The 26,277-nt window shown below is 43.5% G+C and overlaps 1 protein-coding gene and 1 long non-coding RNA gene across 3 annotated transcripts in view; one reads left to right on the top strand and one right to left on the bottom strand.

Annotated features, from left to right (window-relative positions):
* The first annotated feature begins 5,665 nt into the window (after positions 1-5,665).
* LOC121041456 (uncharacterized) overlaps positions 5,666-26,277 on the top strand; it is a 43,373-nt gene continuing 22,761 nt past the window's right edge. Inside the window, exon 1 of one of the 2 annotated variants that reach the window (XR_005795744.1) lies at positions 5,666-5,844. This is a non-coding gene — a long non-coding RNA (uncharacterized LOC121041456). Of the gene's footprint in view, positions 5,845-21,582; positions 21,765-26,277 lie in introns of those variants that run through there. The other variant, XR_005795743.1, reaches the window with a different exon arrangement.
* GJD2 (gap junction protein delta 2) lies at positions 18,220-21,465 on the bottom strand. Its single transcript, XM_040492220.1, has 2 exons — positions 20,900-21,465; positions 18,220-19,810 (listed from the first exon to the last, which is right to left on the bottom strand). The coding sequence occupies exons 1-2, from the start codon at positions 20,968-20,970 to the stop codon at positions 18,916-18,918; spliced, it is 966 nt and encodes a 321-aa protein (XP_040348154.1). The 5' UTR covers positions 20,971-21,465; the 3' UTR covers positions 18,220-18,915.

Below are 26,277 nucleotides of genomic sequence, written 5' to 3' on the forward strand. Positions count from 1 at the left end.
ATTTCTTTCTTCAGTGGGCCATCTGTATGCAAAAAAACCATGCAGCTTTTATGGAACCCTTGGTTGTCCCACCAGCACTGTGCACTTATTTTTAGTTGCTTTAGCCGTTTGTGGAGGTGAGGGTTGTCCTGACGTTTCCATGCAGGTAGGCCTTCGGTTTGCAAGCCGTGTATAATTTCTTGTTATTCTTACAGTGTGAGAAGTTGACTTATAACAGGCTGATTCCATTAGAATTTGTTTATTTATACAAATCAAAGTCACAATGAAATACCACCTCACACCTGTCAGAATGGCTAACATTAACAACTCAGGCAACAATAGATATTGGCGAGGATGCAGAGAAAGAGGATCTCTTTTGTATTGCTGGTGGGAATGCAAACTGGTGCAGCCACTCTGGAAAACAGTATGGAGGTTCCTCAAAAAATTAAAAATAGAACTAGCCTATGACCTAGCAATTACACTACTAGGTATTTATCCAAGGGATACAGGTGTGCTGTTTCGAAGGGGCACATGCACCCCAGTGTTTATAGCAGCACTATCAACAATAGCCAAAGTATGGAAAGAGCCCAAATGTCTACTGACAGATGAATGGATAAAGAAGATGTGGTATATATATATATATATATATATATATATACACACACACACACACACACACACACACACACACAATGGAGTATTACTCGGCAATCAAAAAGAATGAAATCTTGCCATTTGCAACTACATGGATGGAACTGGAGGGTATTATGCTAAGCAAAATTAGTCAGAGAAAGACAAAAATCATATGACTTCACTCATATGAGGACTTTAAGAGACAAAACAGATGGAACATAAGGGAAGGGAAACAAAAATAATATAAAACAGGGAGGGGGACAAAACAGAAGAGACTCATAAGTATGGAGAACAAACTGAGGGTTACTGGAGGGGTTGTGGGAGGAGAGGTGGGTTAAATGGGTAAGGGGCACTAAGGAATCTACTCTTGAAATCATTGTTGCACCATATGCTAACTAACTTGGATGTAAATTTAAAAAGAAAAAGGGGGGTTATTTAGAGATCACTAAAGAATGGATGAGACTGGTGCTCTGGCCACCAGCGTTCATATTTACCACCCCTCTTCTCTTCCTCGGGTAGAAAACTCCTAAAGATCTGGGTAAAGGTCATTGGTTTTCTCTGTCTCATGCACTTCCTTTCTCTCACTTCACTCCAGCTGTGGGTCCCTCGGGCTCAGGGCTTTGGTGTCTGCTGTTCCTTCTACTTGGAGTACTCTTCTCCCAGAGCCAATGGACTCACTCCTCCACTTTCTTTGAGTGGAGTCTATGTTCAAATGCACTTTCTTGTCAGCCACCCTGTTTGGAATTATAATGCCCCGCACTTCCTGTTCCATTTGCTTAATTTTTCTCCAGGGTGCTCCACCTTATATATTTCGGCTTTTGTTATTGTATCGCTGCATCCTCAGGTCCACGAGGGCAGGGATTTTTGTCTCTGTTGCTGTTTCCCTTTTGCCTGGCATAGAGCAGGCACACTGGAACGAAGGAATGAAGGAATCGTTGTAATTGTTTTCCTCCTCGTCTTACTGGATAAGCTAAACTAAGACTTTGCCCAGAGGGCATGAAGATGAGTCAATTCAAATGAGTAGAAGCCAATACTCAACTATAAACTACTATGTTCTAAGTATTTTGTGTTTTGACTCCTCATTCTCTCTGCCCAGCACCACCACCACCTCACTCTGATCATGTTTTGGAGACTGCTCTCCCTGCCTTTGGGAACTTCTCACCAACTCCATTCATATGGCCACCACGGGACCCTCCATGTTAACACAGTATGACCTCAGCTCGTGGCCTTCATTGTTGGGCACAGGGGTAGACCTCTGTCTTATTCAAGCTAGACAAGAGACGTGCTCCTGAAAACTTGGAATCCAGACCAAGAGATCCAAACTCAGCCGGTTGTGTGACTGAAATGAGAAAAGGTAAACCTGGGAGCTGCTGTTGACAGCCAAATTTTCATTTGTGCAGGCTGGCAAATAAAGAAAATGGGTCTGAGGCCAAGGGAATGATAGAACGATCATGCAGAGAGACCCAGAGACATGAAACAAAGTATGGACCCTGGAATCCCTGATTTCAATTCACTTTACATATGTATGTATGTACATATTTATTTATTTATTAAAAATTTTTTTTTTCAACGTTTATTTATTTTTGGGACAGAGAGAGACAGAGCATGAACGGGGGAGGGGCAGAGAGAGAGGGAGACACAGAATCGGAAACAGGCTCCAGGCTCTGAGCCATCAGCCCAGAGCCCGACGCGGGGCTCGAACTCACAGACCGCGAGATCGTGACCTGGCTGAAGTCGGACGCTTAACCGACTGCGCCACCCAGGCGCCCCTATTTATTTATTTAAATCCAAGTTAGTTAACATCTAGTGTATTAATGGTTCCAGGAGTAGAATTTAGTGATTCATCACTTACACACAACACCCAGGGCTCATCCTAACAAGCGCCCACCTTAATGACCATCACTCATCTAGCCCATCCCCCAACTGCCTCCCCTCCAGCAACCCTTAATTTGTTTCCTGTATTTAAGAGTCTGTTACGGTTTACTTCCCTCTTGGTTTTTACCGTATTTTACCTTCCTTTCCCCTATGTTCATCCCCTTCCCCACTCTGTCTCTCTCTCTCTCACTCTGTCTCTCTCTCTCAAGAATAAATAAACATTAAAAAAAAATTTTTAAACACTTTATTATGGACACTTTACACATATAAAGTAAAATAGCGTAATGATTTCCTATGTACTGATGATCAACCAACTTCCACCATTATCACATTCACCAGTCTTATTTCTTCTTTTGTTTATTTTTGAGAGACCGAGAAAGAGCACCAGCAGGGGAGGGGCAGATAGAGAGAGGAAGACACAGAATCCAAAACAGACCTCAGGCTCTGAGCTGTCAGCATACAGCCCGACGCAAGGCTCAAACTCACGAATTGTGAGATCATGACCTGAGTTGAAGTCGGACCCTTAACCAAGTGAGCCACACAGATGCCCCAAACCAATCTTATTTCTTGATGCCCTTTTAACCAGCGAACCCTGAGAGAAAAAAGAATACTCAATAAGTCTTGTTGAGTCCTTGGAGTGGGGTCTACAGTGTGGCTGTGCAGTGGTCCTCCGTGGAAAACTGCAGAAACGGAAGAGACAGGAGCTCAGGAAGAGTGGCCGCTGGGATCCCAGCCATCTACTGTGCCATTGGAGGCAGGAGGATTGATTAGATCACCCAAGAGACAGAAGGGGCTTTTCCAGCACCAGAGGAAAGTACTAAATGTTGGAGGACCCAACAGAGTTAAACAAAATTCAAAACGCAGCCCAGCCCCCTGCAAACATATTCCACGTTTGTGACAACCAGGTAAGATTAATGCTCACATATTGCCATCTGAGATACGATGTTGGGAGGCCTCAGCATCAGGGTTCATTTATTTTCATCTCTTTCTGGTTCCTCTCTCTGCTCCTGGCTAATGATTTACAAGTGACACCTTGGTAACAGCTAAGGGATCCTCTTTCCCTGTTCCCTTTAAGGGCAGGAAGTAGTCCTGAACCTGGGAACAGTCCCACCAGCCATGATTAGAGCTGCACCAGGGACACTGTTGGAGCTGGCCGGAGCTTTGTTCAGTGAGATGGCAGGTCCCCAGCCTGACACTCTGCTGACAGCTGTGTTTCCCTTTTCTCTCTCTCTGTCTTTCTCTCTCCCTCCCTCCCTCAGGCCAGAAGGACATTTATGCAAGCGCCACTGGCTGGGGACTGAGTAAACCAAGATAAAAAGTGAAACGTCTGGACTCAGCATGGTAGTACAGTGTGCTTTCCCACAGTGAAGAAACACAGCCCCAGAACTGCCAGAATGAGCTAGAGTCATTCTCAGGAGATTCTCGTCCCCAGGGTTTCTCTTCTCATTATGGCTTTTAGGTGCCCATGACGTTACTCCCGGGACAGAGGCAGCTGCCAGCCCTAGTATCTATCTCGTAGGAGAGCTGTGAGGATCAAATGAAATTGTGAATGGGGAGGTATTTTGTTAACTGCATAATGCCGGGCGATCGTAAAGCACTGTCATTTTCACTACAGTTTTTTTACCTCATACCTGGGGACCTGTTGTCACGCCCCGTCAGGCCTTCTTTCAGCCTGAAACCCGGGTCTTTTTTTCCCTAAAGAAGAAAGCTTTGTTCAATACCTATTTCTGAGTGACAGCCACTCCTGAAAAGAATCCACTAATATTTATGATTCACATGCGAAAATGTGTCAAACATATTTAGCAAGCTTCCTGTGAATTCCTTGTGCCTAGCAACGAAAACAGAAAAGGCAACATATGGATTTGTGGTTATTTGAGACCAGTTTGATCTGAATGAACAAATTTGCCTGTTTTTCCAAATGTGAACCTGTACAATGATCATTGTGTGTGTGTAGGACAAATAATGCTCTTCCTACTAGAGTTTTATTTCTATTTTTTCAGAACGAAATTTATATCCCTGGCAAGGAGAGCGTCATTGAGTCTAGTGTGTACGGCCCCTGACATTCTCACTTCTCCATGCCCTGTCTTTTCCAATTCCAAAACCCTTGAATTTCAAAGTTATTTCCTTCCTACCGAAAACATTGTATCAGGCATCACAGCAGTAACCATTTCTCTAGAAGGAAGCCAGTGGCCATAACTCCATCCCAGGCAGCAAACCCTGTGGGGGAATTTCAATGGGAAGAATCCAGAACACAAAAACACCTTGTCTGTTGGGGTCTTGTCTGAAAGGTGCCTCAGTTTCTGGGAGGAGGTGTCGAGGTCAACATGAGAGAGAACTTTCGAGCAGTCAGAGGGTGCCAGAGATCGAGTGGATCCTCTTGAAGGGAACCAGCTTCTCATCAGCTGGATGTAGGCACCACTGGGAAAAGAAGCTTTAGGGAATTCAAACACCCAGTAAGAGGCTGGACTAACTGTACGCAATGCCTCCAACAACCCCAGGAGCCTGTGAGTCTAAAACAGCTGCATGGTTCATAATAAGTACCAGGCCCCTCTCTGTATAGTTTGAACAAGCTAGTAAGAACCTGCTTTAAAAAATCCCTTGCATTGACACCGGAAAGTCCACCATTCGTCATTTCTTCTTTTGTGCCAAACATTTTAATTTTCTTAAAAAAATTTTTAAAGGGGTAGTAATGTTAAAAGTTCATCCTTGGGGTGGGGGGGAAATAACTGATAAACTACTTGTTCATCCCCTCAATGAAATGGAAACCCAATAAAAGCATGAACAGGAAGAAGAAGGAAGGAAGGAAGGAACGAACGAAGGAACGAAGGAAGAAAGGAAGGAAAGGAAGACGTATGAGAAATTTGGGCCACACCACAGTTATTTGGGACCAAGTTTGACAAGGGCCCCCTTGGAATTTCTCAATTTCTTGTGGGGTACATCTTAAAAATCTATCCTCCCCCAAATCCCAATCACCTCCCAGTGTTACCAATCTCAGTGGACAGTCTACCTTCGCAGCTACCCACTGCCTCCCACTTCTACCCTCACTGTATCCAACTCCCACCACACACAGTGTTAGGATTCTAGAATCATCAGTACAGAGGGTACTCATTCAACCAAGAATGTACAGAGGGTACATTCAACCAAGATTCTTTCTCTCTTTAATCGTCAGTGACTTGAGCTCTTACCTCTGCCCTTTCACCTCCTGCTGCTTTCTTATCTTGTGTCAATCAGGGCCCAGTCTGGAAACTAATGGTGTATCTAATCTGACTGTTTAGGAAAACTTTCATGAATAAACAACTGACAAACGTTAAGTTCACAGAAGACCATTGTTAAACTCCAAAAGTTTCTCTACATGCAGTAAGTAAAAATTCTTATAAGATTACAAAATTAAATATATCACAATAATAGCATATCTAAGTATTATAATATTATATTTGTGGGAAATCCCTAAGTTAAATTTAAAATCATCCAATTTCTTTACCATTTAGAGAGGGGTATATTCCTTGCAGCCTTTCCCACATGCAAATACATATAGTTAAAAATGAATTTATACCACACTTAGCACTCTATAACCTCTTTGGGTCTCAGCTTCCTCTTCTCTAATACGTGCCTTTAGTGCTGTTGTGTTTATCAAATTATTACACACAAAACCCTTAATAAGCACTCAATAAGTAAAATTATTTGTTTTTCATTCAACAATACACAAGTTCATTGAGGACATAACTATGTGCGAGACACTGTCCTTGAGAGCTTCACATCTATTAACTCAGTAAATGAGTCCGTTAGTAATGCTCAGGGAGTCCACAAATAAAATAAAATGGTGGTCAGTTCCTCTTGATCTTCATCAAGAGCCAAGATCAGGGTGACAGATAATAAATAACAGTAATATTTTCCAAATGTCTCTTTGATTTAGAATTTGTTATACCAGCTTTGCAATATCTCCAAGAATTTTGTTTGTTTAAACACGATCTTATCTGACTAAGGTGAAAATAAGTTTCTCTCTGCCCAGAAAAGCCCTCTGAAGAGCAGATATTCACATAAACTGTAAAGGGGTCAGTATTAGGAGCGGCAGAACATTCTAGTAACTAGAAGTTTGGGTTTAGATCAGGCTTTGGTTCCAACTCTGACTCTGAAACTGGTTGTTTGAAAAATAGGTATCTCTAAACCTCATTTTCTCATCTGTAAGATGGGGTTATTTTCTATTTGTCTTACAAAGGTTCTGAGAGAGGATCATTTGAAAATGTGGATAACACTTCTTAGACAATATGAAGGTCTACACAAGTGGAAGTAATGTATTTAGATCTCAACAGAGCCAAAGTCTAGGTAAATAAAAAAAGGATTTGTTTCCTAACCATTGTTCCTTCAGCAAGGAATCTGATGTCCTGGTGGTCCCATCCACCTTCTTTGGTGTCAAAGCTGGATTAGATCATGTGTTCCCTATATGTACTGCTCCTTCCATTACTTCCATTACTGACTTCCCTGGGAGTCATTGCGATGGCCTGAGACAAACCAGGGAATGGGAAAAAGCTGATGTCCCTACCCAGATCTGCCTTCCTATGTTCTTTTCTCCTTTTTCAGTTTTCTTGCAGAAAACATTGTGATGAACTCAATGTACCAATGGCCATATCCAATACTCGGAGTCTCATTAACAGTAATAATTATTATTATAATAAATGAATAACATTTGTTAAGCACTTAGTAGGTATCAGGCAATTGTGAAGAGTTCTTTTTACAGACATAACCAAATTTAAAACTTCCAACACAGTAAGATAGATGGTTTTATTATTCCCATTTCACAGATCTGGAAACTGAGGTTTAGTGATGTTACATAACTGCCCAGATCCCACAGCTACAAAATCAAAGAGTCAAGAAGCTAATGCAGAGTCTGACCCACACGGAGGCTTGGTAAATGCTTGCACAGTGAATGCATCAAATGCATTAATCAGAGGTGATCATGGGACACTATATTATGGGTCACTCTTACTTTCCTAGGGCAATTTGACTATAAAGCCTGTGATTGTAACTACTCACCAGCTATTTGTCATCCTGCTATTTTCCTCATTTAATTCTTTGACCCCAGAAAGCCCCCAAGCACATGTTAGATGTGAAATCTATCCCCACAAAGTATGCAGACAAGTGACATTAGAGTTTGCCTTCCGGTTTTCTTAAAACATTACTTTTCCGGCCAACCACTTGCCTCCATTCTCCCTTCGTTCCTTAAAAAAGGTAATCATTATGTCATTGTACTTCCTCACCTAGGAAAGTCTTTTCAAGTACTAGCCACCCTCATTTCAACACCCGAGGACCCTGAGAGCGCCAGAGAAAGGTGTGGTAAGGAGAACAAATATATCAAAGTGAGGAATAAATGCCTGTCGAGCTCATTAGCACCCAGGCACAGAGAAGGAAACTGCTATTTTTATCAAATGTACCTTCATTTAAATAAATTTCAGAGTAACTTGGTAGAAACAAGGTTCCTTTGGAAATTTTTGATCCTTCTAATAAGGACTGGCTATCTTATGTGCCCTTTTAAGCCTGGTCTTCAACCCACAGGTGTGTAATGTGTACACGTTTTTACATTTGTTCCCTTATAAAATTTCCATCTCTGCCACTTGTCTTTGGTTTCTAACTGGGCATAGGCCCGATACCAGCATATAAAAGCTTTATCACTGAGGTGAAGCACCACCTCTGTGACCATCTCTTCCTTGTAAAGCACCAGCTGAGTTTGGATCACCCAGTGTGCTTCCAGCCATCTCATTTCTATAGCAAAGGCTGGTTCAGGACCCAGTGCACGAGCAGGACTTCAGGATTTAATTATATCCACTAGTTCTCTCACTCAAAACTTTGCCATCATTTTATGGATACCCCAGGATGCTTCCTTGACCTGGCTGTGATCATGCTCATCCTTAGCCCTTGAACCAAGATTTGTTTTCTCAAACACACAGCCACGCAGTCTCTATGCTCAGAGCTTATATTTAGAAAGTTAGCTTCCATTACACACACACACACACACACACACACACACACACACACAGTAAAATACAAAAATGAACCTCCAAATACTTTTCCCTCCACCCTTTCCCCCAAAAGCAAAGTTGAGAAGATTTACTGTGTGTTATTATCTTAGTAAGCTAGTTTTTCTAGAATCCCAGAAATTATCTTCTCCTTGAACATTCTTGTTAACTGCCAACAACAGCTAACCTTCTCAAATTGACTCTAGAAAATTTGGCAATGTAGCAATAAATCTTAGGGGTCTGCTCTGTAATCCAGCAGTCCTGTAGAAACAGTGTGGTAATGTACATTGATGCTTACTCCACTTTCATATATAACAGTGACAACTGGAAACAACCTAAATACCCCAAGCCAGGGAACCGTTCAAGTAAATTGTGGCACCATTGTATCATAGAATATTTATCCACTAATCAAAAACATGTCGTCAACTTATTTGTTGGTGTGGAAAATATTAACCATCTATATCTAAATGGAGAAAGGCTACAAAATAATATGGACACTGGGATGTTACCTCTAGGAAACCCACATCTGTGGTCCTATGTATTACCATCTTTGTATCTATGGAGTAGGAGTCCCACACAGGTATACATCAAAGGACAAACATGGTTAACGGTGATTCTCTGAGCGGCAGAATTTTTTTCACTGTGCTTTTCTCTGAGTAGGTGTTACTTCTGTATTTGGGGGAAATAAACACTAGCTTTTTTAAAAAAGGAAAAGTGCTGCTTTGTATTTCCTCATCTCTGAAAGCATGGAAAACAGCTAAGAGGAGGATCACATGGAAGTCTGGCTGCCCTTCCAGAATGTTCACTTAGATTCTACTTGGTTTGTGGTCCAAGTGAAAGCATTCTGTTAACTGCACTGAACAAACCTCAGTTCCCGAGACACCAGACCAACATCCTCCCCTAAAGATTGGCCTGCCACATTTCTTTGCAACCTCGTTAGAAGTATTGGAAACCACTTTTTGAGAATACATTCACTTCTCTCCTAATATTTCTAGATTTCTTTCCTGACAATCTAGAGCATAACATGTGTTGAGTCAAGAAGCCACATAGGCTGGAAAGTGCACCAGACTTTAAGTCAGAGAACTGGGTTCTGTCCCATCTGTGTTAAAACTAACCATGGTTTTGGGGGCATCTGGGTGGCTCAGCTGGTTAAGCGCCTGACTTCAGCTTAGGTCATGATCTCATGGTTTGTGGTTTTGACTGCAGCATCAGGCTCTGTGCTGACAGCTCGGAGCCTGGAGCCTGCTTCGGATTCTGTATCTCCCTCTCTCTCTCTCTCTCTCTGCCCCTCCCCCACTTGTGCTTTGTCTCTCTCTTTCTTTCAAAAATAAAGAAAAACTTTTAAAAAATTAAAAAAAACTAACCATGGTTTTAGATGAATCACCAAACTGAGGCTCTGAGGCTCTGCTGTCCTAAGGAAAAAGAGGTGCCACTAATTCTGTACTGTACCCACCACAGACAGAGGTTACAAAGATTAAATAAGATAATACATAGGGAAGAGGTCAAAAAAAGCTTCTATTCAAATGTTTACTATCACTATCACGATTTTTGTTATGATCATGATTATTACTATTACCTGCTCTTGTAACTGAAGAAACTAGTGAATATTGTCATTTGACTTTAGTTTCTAAGGGAGAAAGAATATCCCTGATGTCCGGGTGACCAAGTTACGCTTGGCTGATAGCACCAATTGAGATTATGTTCTTATACATTTTCATAAAATAGAAGACTTGCTTTTATGATGTCAGGTGCATATAGTTTCTGCTTGCTTCTCTGGAGGAAGGCCCTAGGACTCTATTGCTTATGCTCTTTCCCATCTGTGATTGGCTGTCCCTCACCTCTGCCTCTTTTCTCTATAAAAAATGATCAGCCCCAAGCTGCTTCCTTTGTTTTTCTCCTACATGTCTTTTGTACCCTTAGTGCTTGGCTTAAATTCAGGATGTACAAATACTATGTTCAGTGTATATGTATTAACAGAATAAATGATTTTTCTGAGTAGTGTTAGTCAGCGATGGGGAAAATGGAGGTGGGAGGGAATCTTGTAAACAGCAGTGGGAAACACTGACCAATGAGTATGCACAGGGCAACCATAGGCTCCTGGAGGAGAGAGAGAAAAGCCTGCAGAGAAGCTGCAGTCAAGATGGGTGAGAGTCAGAGGTCTTCTTCATGGCTTAGGAGAGCCTGAGCTCCATTTGGGACCCACCATACTCGCCAGGGATTCTGGAAGAAGAGTCAAAAACATGGTTTCTCAGGGTGGGGTTGTGTGGAGATGTCCAAGTTATTCCCAAAGATAGATACCCACACCCACATGTACACACACAACTTGAGGCCAAGGCCGTAGGTTTGTGCTCTTGAGTTAATTCTGTAACCCAGACTAAGTCCAGGAATATGACGGCTTGGAACTGGATGGGCCACGTGCTGAACCAGTTCAAGATCTCCTTCTTTCCAACACTGTGCCAACTCATGACTCTCATGACCCATGATTAGAAAGATCTGGACCAGGAGTCAGAGGACCTCTGACTTTGCCAGCCACCACTAAGTAAACTTTGTTCAGCCTAGGCCATCCTTTCCTGACAGTTTGAGAAGCTACTGTCTTAATTCCACCCTCCCTCAACTTTCACCTAATCTAGAGCTCTTCATTGAAGCTCACCTTCTGGATCTAAGTGGTATCTACCGAATGACGGAGTGAATGGGTTCAGCTCTCCCATCCACCTTAAGGTCCTGTGCTTCAATATTGTCATTTACTCATTCCATCAATAACATTTGTGAAGCCTTGTTCTGTGCCAGGAACTGCAGATACAAAGATAACTCTGGCACGGCAATGCCTTAGAAAGCCTGACAGTCTCGTGCTGTACTGAGACACACGTGAAAAGAAATTTTGGTGGGGAGGAGGGTGAGGAAGAAATGTTCCAGTGAAGAATGTACTGAGAGGGAACTAGCAGACCAATACGCCAGGTTTCTTGAAACCTCATTTAGCAGAGCTTTCTTGGAAGTAGTGTCATGAAGTATTAAAACTTGGCTTCAACATCGCACTGCCTGGGATGGAAGCTAGACATATCATAGACTGCCTTTACAACCTAGGCATGCTGATTTGCCATTGACATTTGGTTCCCTCGTCTGAAAAATGGGTAAAATCATACTTAGCATTCTCCTTCCAGGACTGTTGTAAGGATTAAGGGGGGATATGTTTAACACATATTTGCTACTATGAGATCATGCATAGAAATCTTTAGACCATTCAGATTTCATTTAAAAAAAAATCAGTGGTTTTTTTCTCTTATTATCTTTGGGAAAATAAAAACATGGAGGGTAGGTAAAATAAAATTAGGAAAAAGGAAAAAAAATTTAAAGCCATCCATCATTTGCAAAAAAAAACTTGACTGCTACCCGGAGACAGGTATAACAGATAAAAATGCCCCAGATCAAATGTCTCAGAGGTATGAAAATTTACCAAATCTATATTTAGGTGCCCATATGTTCCTTCTGGCCAGAGTTGCCCAAAAATGCAGACATTTCAGTGCGTACAGCAGCAATTTTCACAAAGGTTTCCCTTTTAGGAGAGGGAGATGCTATAAAGCTTAATCGGTTCTAAGTGATTCTGAAATATTGTATCACTTTACAGCAGAAAGGTCACCACTGGTGAATAAACATAAGGATTCTGTTCTGTGTCTGGGATTTAGCAGACTAACTCCCACTAATGTTAATGGGGCCATGCTGCCAAATCCCCAACCATCACCCTGGATATTTGTTCCAATCCCTTACTGTTGAGATTGAAATGTGTTTTCCCAATCAAAGCTGATCCTGAGATGGAATCACTGCATTGTCAGACAGGAACAGTGTGGCTGATACCCAGGGACCCACAGCACTTGAAATGAGGGTATGAATGAGCTTTGTTGAAAGGTGTGTCTTCATATTGTCTACCCAATTCACTGTGGCTTTCTTTGCCGGATGCACAATATAGTTTGCTCATTTTCCAAACCCACTTCCCACTACTCTGTGATGTCTGAGCAAATCAAAATCCCCCAGTCTTCCACATATGCCCCAGACTTCTCTACCGGAGGAGAACATTTATATTGGCCCCTTCCTACTTCTCTTTTCTTCAAGGAGACCCATTTCAATGCCACCTTGTTGGTGAAATTTTTCTGTACCTGTTCCACACCCTCCTACCCAAACACACACACACACACGCACACACACACACATGCACACATACAGCCCAGATGTGATGGCTGCCTCTTTGGAACCCCAAATATTTTGAGCCTTGAGTGTGGCACAGTTCACATCCTGCCTTATGAAGTTGTCTCATTTTTCTCAGGTAGTCTGTAGGCACTGTGAGGGTAGAAAGTGCATCACACCTGTCTATATTTCCTTTAACATCCAGTCCAGGCCCTTGCATACCATCAATGTTCAAGGAAGCACTGACTTGAATTGAACGACTTTCTTTTGTTTGTTGATTTTGGAGATTGGGACTTTCAAGGAAGGGGTTGGGAACTGGGGACTTGGGGTGTAATTATAGATGACAGATACTTTATTTATTAAGTTAAATAAACATGTTTGAGAAGGCATCCCTGGTCTTTGGAGCCGGGGAAAAGAACTGGTCCATTCCTCACAACTCCATTTGCCATAGCTGTCAGAGACTTAGAACACTGGCCTGGGTGAATAATGGATCTGATTCACAACAGAAACTCTTGCATTGATACTTGGCACCAGTGTCCCTCAGAGATCCCTAGATTTGTGCACTGATCTTGCCTACAGCCCTCAAGGCCCAAAGCTGAGTACATTGTAGCTGCAGCTACTCATCTGGGCTTGGTTCAACCCGGTCGGTTTCAGCTAAGGTACAATTCTATCTGGTGTGTAATAATCTTCTAAATGAACGTAGGCTTTGGGTAGTCACAAAGCCAACTAGCCATGCCTGTCTGAATATCAGAGCCCTGGCTGAGACCAGACTAATGATTTACCCTTTGCCTGTTCTAATTTTAATTGCTTCCATGGAACCTACAGGAGGTCTGGAGGTATCTCAGGCAAAGGATAGTTTGTGCTGTTTCTGCTTTATCACATCCCACTCACCAAATCAAGTAGATGTTCTTGAGGCTTTTATCTAGCTGTTATTTAGCTTTTTTATAAATTGAACTATTAGCAGATCTTCTTCCTTAAGATTCTGCCTCCCTTAACTTTACGATATCACTTTTCAACTATCCTTTGCTAGCCAGCTCTTTTCAGCCTCCATCGTAGGCTCCTCCTTCTCTGTTGACTCCAGCTTTTAACCTTGGCCCCCTCACTGCCATGGCCACTGCTTCCGCTCTAGAAGCCTTGAGAGTTGTTGTTAGTCTTCCATCCGTAACTCTTCATCACTAACTTTATCTACGATATAAACAAGGGGAGCTCTGTTGTGAGAACCTCATACTTCCCTTCTCCTCCCTTCCTAGTTTCTCCTCCAAATATCTGATTCTCATTATTTTATGCTAATGTCTCTGACTCCGTTGATTTCAATCCTGACTACAGATTAGAATCCCCTAGGCATGGAAAATTAAAAAATACTGATGGCTAGGCTACCGCATCCGAGATTCTAATTTAGGTGGTCTGGAGTGAGTCAAGGGCACTGGAATTTTTTAAATACTATTTTCCCCTGATTGCTGACAAATTTTCATCTTTGTGTTGGAGATGTAGCTTTGACAGCACGCTTGCCAAAGGTTGAGACTTGGTATTATTATTATCTCCAGGGTTCCAGGCCTTGGAGCAGGAGCCCAGGTTCATTGTCTTACATAAGGTCTCCACACATCTTGGTTTGCTCAGGACAGATCCAATTTATACCCATTGTTCTTGTGGCACAGTCAATTAGCAATCCTGCCCCTTTCATTCTATAAGGTATCTCTTTTTGTACAATAAATTTATACAGCCCCTCTAAGCATAAGAGTACCTGAAGGTTTGAAAACACTTAGTGTTATGAGCTGGATTGTGTTCCCGCAGGTTAGGATGTGACTATATTTAGAGACAGGGCCTTTAAAGAGGTGATTAAGTTAAAATGAGGCCATTGGGGGTGGGCCCTAATCTAATCTGACTAGTGTTCTCCTAAGAAGAGAAAATTTAGACACACAGAGAGACATCAGGGATGCACACGTGTGCATCGAGGAAAGATTGTGTTGTGTGACACAACAAGACACAAGAAGGTGGCCAAGTGCAAGCCAAGGAAAGAGGCCTCAGCAGAAACCAAACCTGTTCACACCCTGATCGTGGACTCCAGAAGTGTGAGGAAATAAGTTTTTGTTATTCAAGCCATCTAGTCTATGATATTTTGTTATGGTAGCAGTCGCAAAAAATGAACAAACAAAAAGTCTCACCAAAAGAACAAGCAAGCAAACACACTTGGTAGAATATAAAGAAAGTAAAAACAGTGTAAATACTGTTTCCTAAATATTCCAATCCTCCAAGACAAATGCTTATAGCAGTTTCCCAGAAACCCACTGTCTTGAGTTTAGATTTTTGGGGTTCTTCAACCATATAATAAAGGCCTTGACTTGATGTCTTCACAGGATGCCATTAGTTTTCATACACCCTGGGTCTATAAGACTGTTCCCATGTGGAAGACTGAGGTACCCATCTCTGGGGTAGTAACTGAGATGGTGACAACACATGTTATATAATGTTACCATGAGTAAGGCATAGTTCCTACTCTCAAGGAGCTGACCTAGAAACAACTCATCTCCATGCAACAAGTAGCAGACAGAGTGACTTTCGTGAAGGCTCAGTGCAAGGTCACTGAGCCAACCAGGAGAAGAGTTTAGTACAGGTTCCTGTGTGAGTGGACACCCAAACTTATTTTTTTTTTAATGTTTACGTATTTATTTTGAGAGAGAGAGAGCACTCATGCAGGGGCGGGGAGGGAGGGTGGTGGCAGAGAGAAGAGACAGAGAATCCCAAGCAGGCCCCGTCCTGTCAGTGTAGAGCCCAACACAGGACTCCATCCCATGAACTGTGAGGTCATGACCTGAGCTAAAATCAAGTCAGAAGCTTAATTGACTGAGCCACCCGGGCACCCCTGCACCCTCAATTTTAAATGCATTCCTTTGCCTCTTTCCTCAGAGGTTAGAGAGCACAGCTGTTATCCTTCATTTTTTTTTAACCCTTTAAATATTTGAGGACTTAAAAAGTACAAATTTTCTTTCCACAGACTACGTAACTTCAGCCTGTCCAGGGTTCATACATTGGTGCCCACTTTTTAAACTTTTAAACCCAATTTGTACATTGGCGCCCACTACCCCTCCCAATGCACATGTGTGCACACGCACGTACACAAACACTCACACGTAGGCCAAAAGGGTCTTCAGTCACCAAAAGACTCTTAAATCTAAAAAAATACATTGGTGTTGTCCTCTCACAAAGTACAGATTAAGGTCACATCCGTCACATAGCTACGTGAAACATCAAATCATTGGTATATTTTCTTCATTAAGTAGAAAGCAACAGAATCAGACTGACACACATCAGTCATTCTGAGGGATGACTCTACATGCCCAGAGGAAGGTATGTTCCCGCCTCCATTTCTGACAAGCGAATTAATCCTTTTTCCATTTGCGGGTATTTGGAAACATCAAGGACCTGAAATAGATCAGCCCCACTGGTAGGGGATGCACTTCCGCCAGGAAACACTACCGTTCTTCTAATCTTACATCATGGCATAAATACAACAGCCCTTGTTTTCCACACAGATTCCTACTTCTTTCACACCCAAGCATATGCTAAGAGCTCTCAAACAACACTCTTCCTCCATCTCTGGGAGGTGTTTTAAAACATTTTTAGCTCACCAAACAGAAAATAGAGGAGGATCTGTTTCTTTACTCAAGGATAATAATTTTCAATTGCCTATTTATACTACAGATGGAAACCTATAGATGGAAATAAACATATTTTCATTCTAAAATTGGCATCTGCTCTGCTATAGTTAAGGGTGGCACAATTGTATTTGAAAAACAATCATCCAGGAAATGCCACATTGCCTCACAATGCTCAGACCAAGTGCTTCTGGAATCAGGTGAATAACAATAAAGAACTGAAGGAAGAATATTAGCCTACTGAGCGAATAGGACCACATGTAGACAGAAAATGCCAAAAACAATAGTGAAATGTGTGACTAAAAAGTAAGACCTTATGACCTATAAGCAAAGGATCAGTCTCCTTTGAAAGACCCCAATAGGCAACGACTGATTGACAGTGTACAACTGTGCGTATAATACAGTAGCAACTAACCATACATGGCTATTTAAATTAATTAAGATTAAACAAAGCTAGAAATTCAGTTCATCAGTTGCACTACCCACATTTTAAGAGCTCAATGGCCACATGTAGCCAGTTGTTCCCATACCGAGCAACATAGATAGTAGAAATTTCCATCATTACACAAAGTTGTATTGGACAGTGGTGCTCTGGAGGGTTCTATTTGACTATTGGGTTAGCATCATTTTATTTTTATTTCTCTTATTTTTTCATTGTATTATTTATTAAGTGGGCTCCATACCCAGCATGGAGTCCAGTGTGGGGCTTTAACTTACAACTCTGAGATCAAGACCTGAGCTAAGATCAAGAGTCTGACACTTAACCGACTGAGTGACCCAGGTACCTCGGGTTAGCATCATTTTATACATCAGGCCTTAAAGAGATGATGGGGAGCACAGCACACCTGCGAGGTGTGACAGTCCATGGCAGAAAAGTATGGCGGAAAGGAAAAATATTTAACTCGTGGAATTGACCCAATATGATATAGTGTTGGCATTTTATTACAAGAAATATCCTTAGATAAGCAGAGAAATCTTGGGCTAAAATGGAAAGTAGTTAGTAAATCCTACTATTTGAATACTTCATCACAGTCTTCTCAGCATTCCAAAATGTACCAGCCTCTTCTCATCTGTTAGTGGCTGATTGGACTTTATTGGTCATCCATTTTTCAGTTCCTGCCCCCAATGTTGTGCTCTTTCGAACATGAAACAAAACACTTTCGAACATACATATAAATAGAACACCAATCAAAATAGAAAAATAAAGATTCTTCCCCAATTTACGAAAAAAAAGGCAAGAACTTTATTTTAAACAAATCCTCAGTTGTGTGTTACACCATGTCCATACCTAAATCAAAAATCATAAATGATAATGCAAAGGAAATTGGGGGCTTCATAAAGCAATTATTCAAATATTATTCTCAGCCAGTGCTTTAACTAAATACACAGTGGATGTAAAAGGTATAATATGGCACTTAAATATATAAGAGCAAAGAGAAGGAAACATATTCACAGTCCAAAGAAACAGGTTTTTGAACCTTTGGTATATGTCTCAAATACACATCCGTAAACACATGTTAGCCAATAGTGTTTCCAGGTTTCTTAAGCTAGTGATTAAGTGTGTGTTTCAAAAATAACTGATAAAATAATAAATTGGGATTGACATGGGCTGATTAAGGTCTCTGGTGTGAGCACACAGGTAAATTCAAACCATGGCAAAATGAAGTATAAGAAAATGAATGGAATACACCAGTTAGAAATTCTGTGGCTCAAGTAGACACCCTTGATAGCAACAACAACAACAAAATATTTTTAATGCTAGCCAAAGTCCACAAGCCGGAAGGCAGAAATATCCCAAAGCTCATAGCCACATGCCTAACAGTGCAACGACCATCTCACAGAAGTTTTATACTTGCATATTGCAATTCCCTCCCTCCCACCCAAACCCTGCCCCTAATAAACAGCACCAGTGCAGTTTGAGTTAGAAAATTGGAAATACTGAGACATTCCTAAGGTTTTCATAGTGACTAAGGGCTTGTCAGATGGGGCTTGAATGCGAACCTCTGCCATGGCCAATCTCCAAAAAGCACCCCATGTAATTCCCTCTAGCTTGCAGATAAACCATATTAGGTCTACTGTAAGGCTAGATTCAGAAAAAAGCTGGCATGCTATCCTGGGTTGAAGGAGAGGAGCATGCTGATGGGGGAGGTACACGAAAGATGCCTCAAGGATGTTTGTCCTGCAGCCCAGGATGAAGGGACGTGTTGAGATAGGTCACAAATTTTGGACCGATGAAGTATTTGTTAATGCCATTCACCAGGATATTGAGCTCAGTGGAGCTAAGTCCTACTTGGTAGCTGTGCAAGCACACTGTTGGCAGGATCAGACTGGGCCATCAGCGGAAAGGCCCAAAGAAGTCCGACTCATCCATCTCATCACTCTGCGCAGTGGTCTCTGTAGGAACCAATGGTGTGACCTGTGGTAATGGCTCTACTTTCTTTCCTCTCCCATTGATGCAGGGTCTTCTCTTAACTAGTCTTGTCCTATAGCTCAATGGCAAATGAGGGCAGATACAGCCACTCTCTCTGAGTAGTCATCTGCCTTGGGGCAGATTTCATTCCCCAGGCCCTATGTGTGAAGCTGCCCCTTCACACATAGGCAGAGTCACTGGACTGAGTCCTGCCAAAATTGGGAACACTGACCCGGGGCAGGTCCTTGTTGCGGATCTCATAGACTGACTTCCTCTTGGCCTGGGCCCCTCGCACGGCCAACTTGATCTTGCGCCATCCCAGGTGGTTGAGTTCAGCCAGGTTGAGCACAACACAGATGCCACTCACGGCAAACATGAACACTAAAAAGACAGTCTTCTCAGTAGGCCGGGACACATAACATTCCACCTCCTTGATGCAGGGGTAGCGGTCACACTCATACAACCCTGGGACACTGAAGCCATAGAGAAAGTATTGGCCTACCAGAAACCCAATCTCCAGGGCATTTCTGAACACCACTTGGATAATGTAGAAGCGGGAGATGCCTTCCTGCCTTCGGAGCTTGGATCGTGCAGCAGTGCGCAGCCCTGATGGGTGTGGGGTCAGCTCCTTAACCTCTAAACAATCTGGCTCTGTCTCCTTGCTGGTGTTCTCTGTGTTCTGCAGCACCCCATTGACAATGGCATTTTGCAACTTCTTATCATCTCGTTTGCCACCACCACTGCCTCCACCCCCAGTTCCTCCAGGACCCCCCATGGACTCAGGGGGCTCCCTGTCCAGGGTTAGGAAGACAGTAGAGTAGCGGCGTTCTCGCTGTTTGGCAGACTGGTGCACAGAGTAGGTGATGAAGCAGAGACTCGGGGTACACACCATTATGATCTGGAAGACCCAGTAACGAATGTGGGAGATGGGGAAGGCGCGGTCATAGCAGGCCTGGTTACAGCCGGGCTGCAGGGTGTTGCACACAAACATGGTCTGCTCATCATCGTACACCGTCTCCCCCACAATGGCCACAATGAGGATCCGGAAGATCACCACCACAGTCAACAGGATCCTGAGCAGGGGAAGAGGGAGGGAGAGAGGTTCTCAAGGGTTGAGTCACTGACTTAGGAAACCCCTGCTCCTCCTTTCCCTGCTCTGGTTGGTGTTTGCCAGTCCTTTGACTGAAGAGCTGTCCATCCCTGGTGGTTCTGACCTGGGAAACTAGGAAATCTTTTTTGGCTCTTCCCTTTCTGCTGGTTGCTGGTAGACTGGGAACACTTCATATTACAAGGATCTCAAATATATATATATATATATATATATATATATATATATATATATAGTCTCCATATTGGGCACGGTGTATTTGCAACAAATAGATTTCATCTGCTACATGGAATGCACAGAGGCGAAAAACACACCTTCACTCTGGATATGGCAAATGCACATGGAATATCTGAACAGAGAGTACCTGTTTCAAAGTCTACACACAGAGTGTGCATGTAATTATTTCAAGTGGATATTTAATTTACCCTCAGTATAAATACTGAACTTAATGTCTTATATAAACAGACAGCTATGAATGTATACCCACATATATACACGGCTTTTTATAGTGTATATACATATGAATATATATATACATATGATGACACAAAATATCAATTGGGAGTGTGGGTGTCTGATACTGTAAGTTTTAACAGCCAAATCAGTTTAGCTTGATAAGTATTTCTTGGGAAAAGATACATCTGTTCCAAAGAGCAGATCCATCTCCCCATTTGCCCTTCTCTGTCCAAACACAATCCTGCCTTCCTTGTAGATTCTATTTAGGGAACCGGATGGAGATTGGCTCTGACTCCAGAGAGTGGTGGGGGTACCACGACTGAGCCAACAACTCTTTTTCTAATGGGAGAAGAGTCAACCCCCCAGTGGTGCTTCAGGGGGAAGGGATGGAGAGCTGATCAGGAGCGGCTGGGGGAAGGGGACATCACCAGGCATCAGCATCGGGTGCACAATTACCGGGGGCACAGGCACACGGGCCGAGGACGATGGGAAGGGGCAGTGGATGGGCTGGGGGCTGTTGGGGCTCGGTCTGGAAGTGAGGAGGGACTCTCGGGGGTCGCCCGACGGGGCCCGCTGACAGTCGGCTCGGCGCCCTTACCTCCCGATCATAGTGGAGTGCTGCTGCACCGCGGCTTCCAGCAGCCTCTCCAAGATGGTCCATTCCCCCATCGCTGTGCATCCGGAGGCAGCAGACAAAGACTGGGCAGCACCGGGCACGTTCCCGCTCCTGGCCCCTCCCTGGGCCGCACCTCCCGACTGGGAGCGCTTGCCCCCCAATTAAGGAAGCAAACAAATTAAAAAAAAAAAAAATCCAGGAATCCCCTCTCCCTTTTATTGCACTTAAAAGAGGGAAATGAGGAAAGAAATCGTAGCGCACCCCGACTGATGGGGCAGCTGGCGCGGTTGGGAGAGCGGGCACTAACCTCCCGCGCCGTCCGGGGATCAGGTCTGGAGCCCACGGATGCCCGGGACAGGGGCGGGGCGGGGGTGGCAGCGTGCAGGTCCGTGAGCTCTTGGCGGCCCGAGAGAGGTCTCACCCCCTGGGTTGGGGGCCAGGGAAAGGTCCGGGCACCACCCCCCGCGCCAGGCACTTCTGCAGGCACCGGGCGCCCCTGTGCTGCCTCCTGCGAGGCCTGGGCGCAGCGCGCGGAGCTGGCTGACGGGCTCGGGAATCCGCGGCCGCCGCCTCTAATCCGCCCTTAAGTAGTCTCTGCCTGCGTCACGCCAGGTCGGCGGAGGGGAGCCGAGCGCGGCGTGTGGCTGTCGCTGCGCGCCGGAGCCCGAGGGGCAGGGGACGCGCGCACCGGGAGAGGGGGGCAAGAGTCCTGGGGCCCCCGCAGGGAGTGGGGTGACTTCGGGAGGAAGGATCGCAGTGCCCCTCGGGGCGTCTCTAGGCGCACAGGTATCCTCACCTGACCGCCAGTCCCCGGCGAGAGGAGGGGGAGCCGGGAGCAGACGCGTGGGTGAGTGGGAACGGACGCGAGTCGGTCGTGTGGCTTCTCTACGTGCGTCCCTCACCTTTTTGCTCTTTGTCTTTGGGGCGATAACGGAAATTCCCTCCCTAAATGGAGATGCTAGTTGGGGGGAGGGGAGTGAGAACGACAGTAGGACACTTTTAAATCTCCCTTGGAGAGGATTGAGTGGCTGAGAGGGAGCCTGCGATTCGGTGCCTCCGTGGGTCAGGCTGGGGTGAGGAAGGCTTGATGAGAGTCCGTTTAGGCTGAAGCTTAAAGGCAGATGTGAAGCTGCTTCTGAGGAAGTGGTCTGGGCACAAGTCTATACCTAGGAAGTGCCTCCCGAGAGCAGGTGGGTGGCCATGACTTATAGTCTCGCTTCTCCCAGCACAAACACAAATGCTCCGCTATTTTTTAAAATTATCTATTTGCTTGTTTGCTTATGTGTATATATATTTATGTGCCTGTTTATTTATTTATTTGCTAATGGGGTACCTTGGCCTGAATCTGAATTTAAGGAGGCCCAGTATTCTACTACCGGAAACAAAACCCGTTCACAATCTCACCCCATCTTCACTTATCTGGCCTTGGCTTTCTCCTCTCAACCAACAGACCCTGGTTTCTGTCTTTAAATTTACATTTTGTTGTCAGTTCTGTCCAGAGCAAATGCCTAATTGGTTGCTACAAAATAGAAACCATCACACCAGGCTGCTAATTAGCTCAGGGGTCAGTATTAGGAGACACAGTAGTTGGGAGTGATTTATACAAATGTACCCAAAGCACAATGGGTAAGTAGTTGTCACCCTTTTGAAAATACAGCTGTAAAAAGGTTGCTAACTCATCCTAGGTATACACTGCAGCCTTAATTATCCGTAAAGATCGAAGCACATATGTGTATTACTTAAACCACAGTGATAAGCTTTCAGCTCTAAAGCAACCAGGGTGGTTCGGTAGCTGGTGGCCCTGGCCCTGGGAGGAAGGGTAACAGGCATGGGCTTAAGTCTACTCACACTGCACTTTTGAATAAGATGACTTTTAAGGCACAACTCAATATTTGGTGTAGGAGGGATCAGTGATATTTCTCCTAGGCCTGATACCTTTACCCCAAGGAAGCAGTTTTTCACTGCAAAGAAGTAATAGAGTCTACTAAAAATGAGAAAGGGCTCTGGCTCCCTATATTCTCTCCTTTGGCAGACACTTTTGCAGTAAAGTATCTTAGACAAGGGGTGAATGAGTGAGATGGTCCCCTGGTAAATCTGCTTAACATCTTCAAATGTCCTAAAAAACTCAAAATCATTATAGTCTATACATGTGGCTTTACCAAACCCTTAAAGATGATGGTCCTGAGGCCAGAGATTGCCAGAAATACATCTTAAATGTTCATACAATGCAATTTTCAAGCACTAAGTTATGACTACAGTGTCAATCATTAGTTTAGTACTTTGAAATACAGTTTAGTCTGTCATATAGATTCAACATGTGAGCACATGTTGAATATATGTAACATGCATATAAACACAAAAACGTCTATACATAGGACCTATATTTTAAGACTCCTATGTTAGATTTGGTAGCCTGTTTTTAGATAAAAACCTTCTCATCCCCACACCTTGAAAACAATAAACTGGTTTTTTTTTTAATTTTTAAGTTTATTTATTTATTGAGGGAGAGAGCTTGTGAGTGCGAGTGGAGGAGGAGCAGACAGAGAAGGAGAGAGGGAATCTGCACTGTCAGCACAGAGCCCGATGCAGGGCTTGATTCCACGAACCGTGAGATCATGAACTGAGCTGAGATCAACAGCCGGATGTTTAACAGACTGAGCCACCCAGGTGCCCCAAATAGGGAAAGTTTCTATGTAGAGCTGCACGCTTCTGAATTTCCTCAGAGCACTATCTCATCCAGCTAGATTTTTGCTGTCTCAATTCCCCTCTAATTGAAGATCATCATTTAAGTCAACTGGGAAGTTCATTCCTTTTGCACTTTTTTTTTAGTGTTTGTTTATTTTTTTAGAGAGAGAGAGAGAGATTTCAAGAAGGAGGGGTAGAGGGAGAGAGAGACAGAGCATCTGAAGCAGGCTCTGTGCTGACAGCAGAAAGCCCCAGTGAGGGGCTCAATCTCACAAACCCATGAGATCATGACCTGAGCTGAAGTCTGACACTTAACCAACTGAGCCACCTAGGTGCCCCTGTTTTATGCTTATTTAAACCTCATTTTACTCCATGATAGTAGTGGTTTTGGATGAAAAACAATGGAGCTCATAGAATAACCTTTTGTTGTACATTAGACCATTTGCTGGGGTCCCACCCCAAATCTGCTAAATTAAAATCTATGGAAGCAAAGTTTAAGTACCTGAATTTTCATTTAATTCTCACCAGTGGCCCTGATAACAATAAAAAGTTGAAAACTTTTGTTTCTGTGAGTATTAGGGCAGAGAGGGGTCCTAAAATCAGGAAACCCCATCTCCTTGTTTCACAGATGTTAAAATTGACCCCCAAATTGGGTGAATTGCCTACAGTTATACTAGTAAGGAAAAAGCTATGAAGAACGTGCTATTTAAGAATCCCAGAGAAGAAGACCAAATAATTTTAAAGGATGGAAGATAAGAACTTTGAAGAAGGAAAAGAGAATTAAAGGTGGTTTGGATCATGGGGACATAGCTACCTATACACATTTAAAGGAAAGTAATACCTGGATCATTGGCTTTACAAAGCCATGTCTTACTAAACAGTAATTTCCATTAATGGAACAGGAAAATAGTCTCCACATTTAGTGATGAAAACTATAAAGGCACATAGCAAAGGGCGTGTGTATACTAATACAAGGAGAGAATAGAGAGTTACTAACACTGATCCAATTTACTACATGGGTTACCTGGATACACTTTTATCCTTATATGTGCTTAGAACTTCACTTTCTTCTCAGCCACAGATTCCCAGGTGAACTTATTAGCTTTGCAGCTTCAAACATTTGGTAAACGAAAACCTGCTAGGAACTTTGTGTAACATGTAAGAATGAAAGTGAATCTATTGACCCCTCCTCTACTGGACTGTGAATTCTTGGGGAGCAGAAGGCATGTTACTTATAGGTCATGATACTTTCCATAGTGTCTTTAGCATTGTGGAGACTTAAGTTCATTGAAGGAGCAGGGTGGCTCTCTGGCTCTATTCCCCTCAACTTGGGAAAGCTGCACATTCCCCGAGTAGAAGTGGGTCTCGGCTCCCCTGGGACCATGGGTTACATTCAAAGTGAGAGGGGGTCCCTTTTGCCAAGTGAAAGTCCCTACACACTTGGGACAGCCTGAGCCCCTCAACAGAAAGCATTTTTTGTTAACCTCCAGCCCCCTGCTCTAACTTGGTGCTGCCCTCACTCACGGTGGCCCCAACCCCCTGCTCAGCTTTGCCTGCCTTATGCTGCAGCATCAGAGAGGCAGGGAGCCCAGGGAGCTGGGCCTGGATACATAGATTCCGATGTGCCAGCATCTGTAGCCTCTGAGATTTGTGTGGCTCGGGAGGGACTACCTTCTGTTTGGGATTGGTCTCTGTGTTAAAGTCCTCCACATTTCATTCACAAACAGTTAGGATTAACTGAGTTATATCTCCTCCAGTGGCCTACATACATCTATTTCCTAATGAAACCATCAAGCTGTCTTCTGAGGGGGCAAACCCAACCTGTCTTGTGCAACTTAAAAGAACATAAGTGGCACGTGAAATCTACTCCTCTTTGCTGCAAAGTGATTTTTCTCTTTCTTTCTTCTGTGCTCCCTTACCTATATTTAAGCCCCAGCCCAACTGTTTATGGAAACACTTGTTTTTGCTGTTCAAAGTTTACAGAGTAATATTTCCTACAGAAGTAAAGCTGTCCAGGGACACCTGGGTGGCTCAGCTGGTAAAGCATCCAACTTCAGCTCAGGTCATGACCTTACAGTTTGTGGGTTTGAGCCCCGGGTCAGTCTCTATGCCGATAGCTCAGAGCCTGGAACCTGCTTCAGATTCTGTGCCTCTCTCTCTCTCTCTGCCCCTCCCTCACTTGTGCACTCTCTCTCTCTTTCTCAAAAATAAATAAATAAACATTAAATAAAAAAGAAGTAAAGCTTTCCAACCCACAATTATAAGTAGCCTTGAACATGGTGACTTCTGTGTGGCTTAGGACTTCCCCAAGCCTATTACCTTCAAAACTATTCCTCAATCTAGTGGTTCCAAATACCAAGTCATGTCCTCACCCCAGGAGACCATGTATCCAAATAGTGAGAAAATCCAAAATCTTCTGCTTGCTACTTCTTTGAATATATATATATATATATATATATATATATATATATATATATCCCTTTTTTAAAGTTTATTAATTTTGAAAGAGAGAGAGAGAGCACAGGAGGGGCAGAGAGAGAGAACGAGAGACAGAATCCCAAGCAGGTTCCATTCTGTCAGTGCAAAGCCTGACACCCTGACACGGGACTCAATCCCTCTAACTGTGAGATCATGACCTGAGCCGAGATCAAGAGTCAGATGCTTAACCAACTGAG

Source organism: Herpailurus yagouaroundi, unplaced genomic scaffold (genome assembly GCF_014898765.1).
Source record: "Herpailurus yagouaroundi ecotype Mexico unplaced genomic scaffold, PumYag 184, whole genome shotgun sequence".
NCBI classification, from domain to species: Eukaryota; Metazoa; Chordata; class Mammalia; order Carnivora; family Felidae; genus Herpailurus; species Herpailurus yagouaroundi.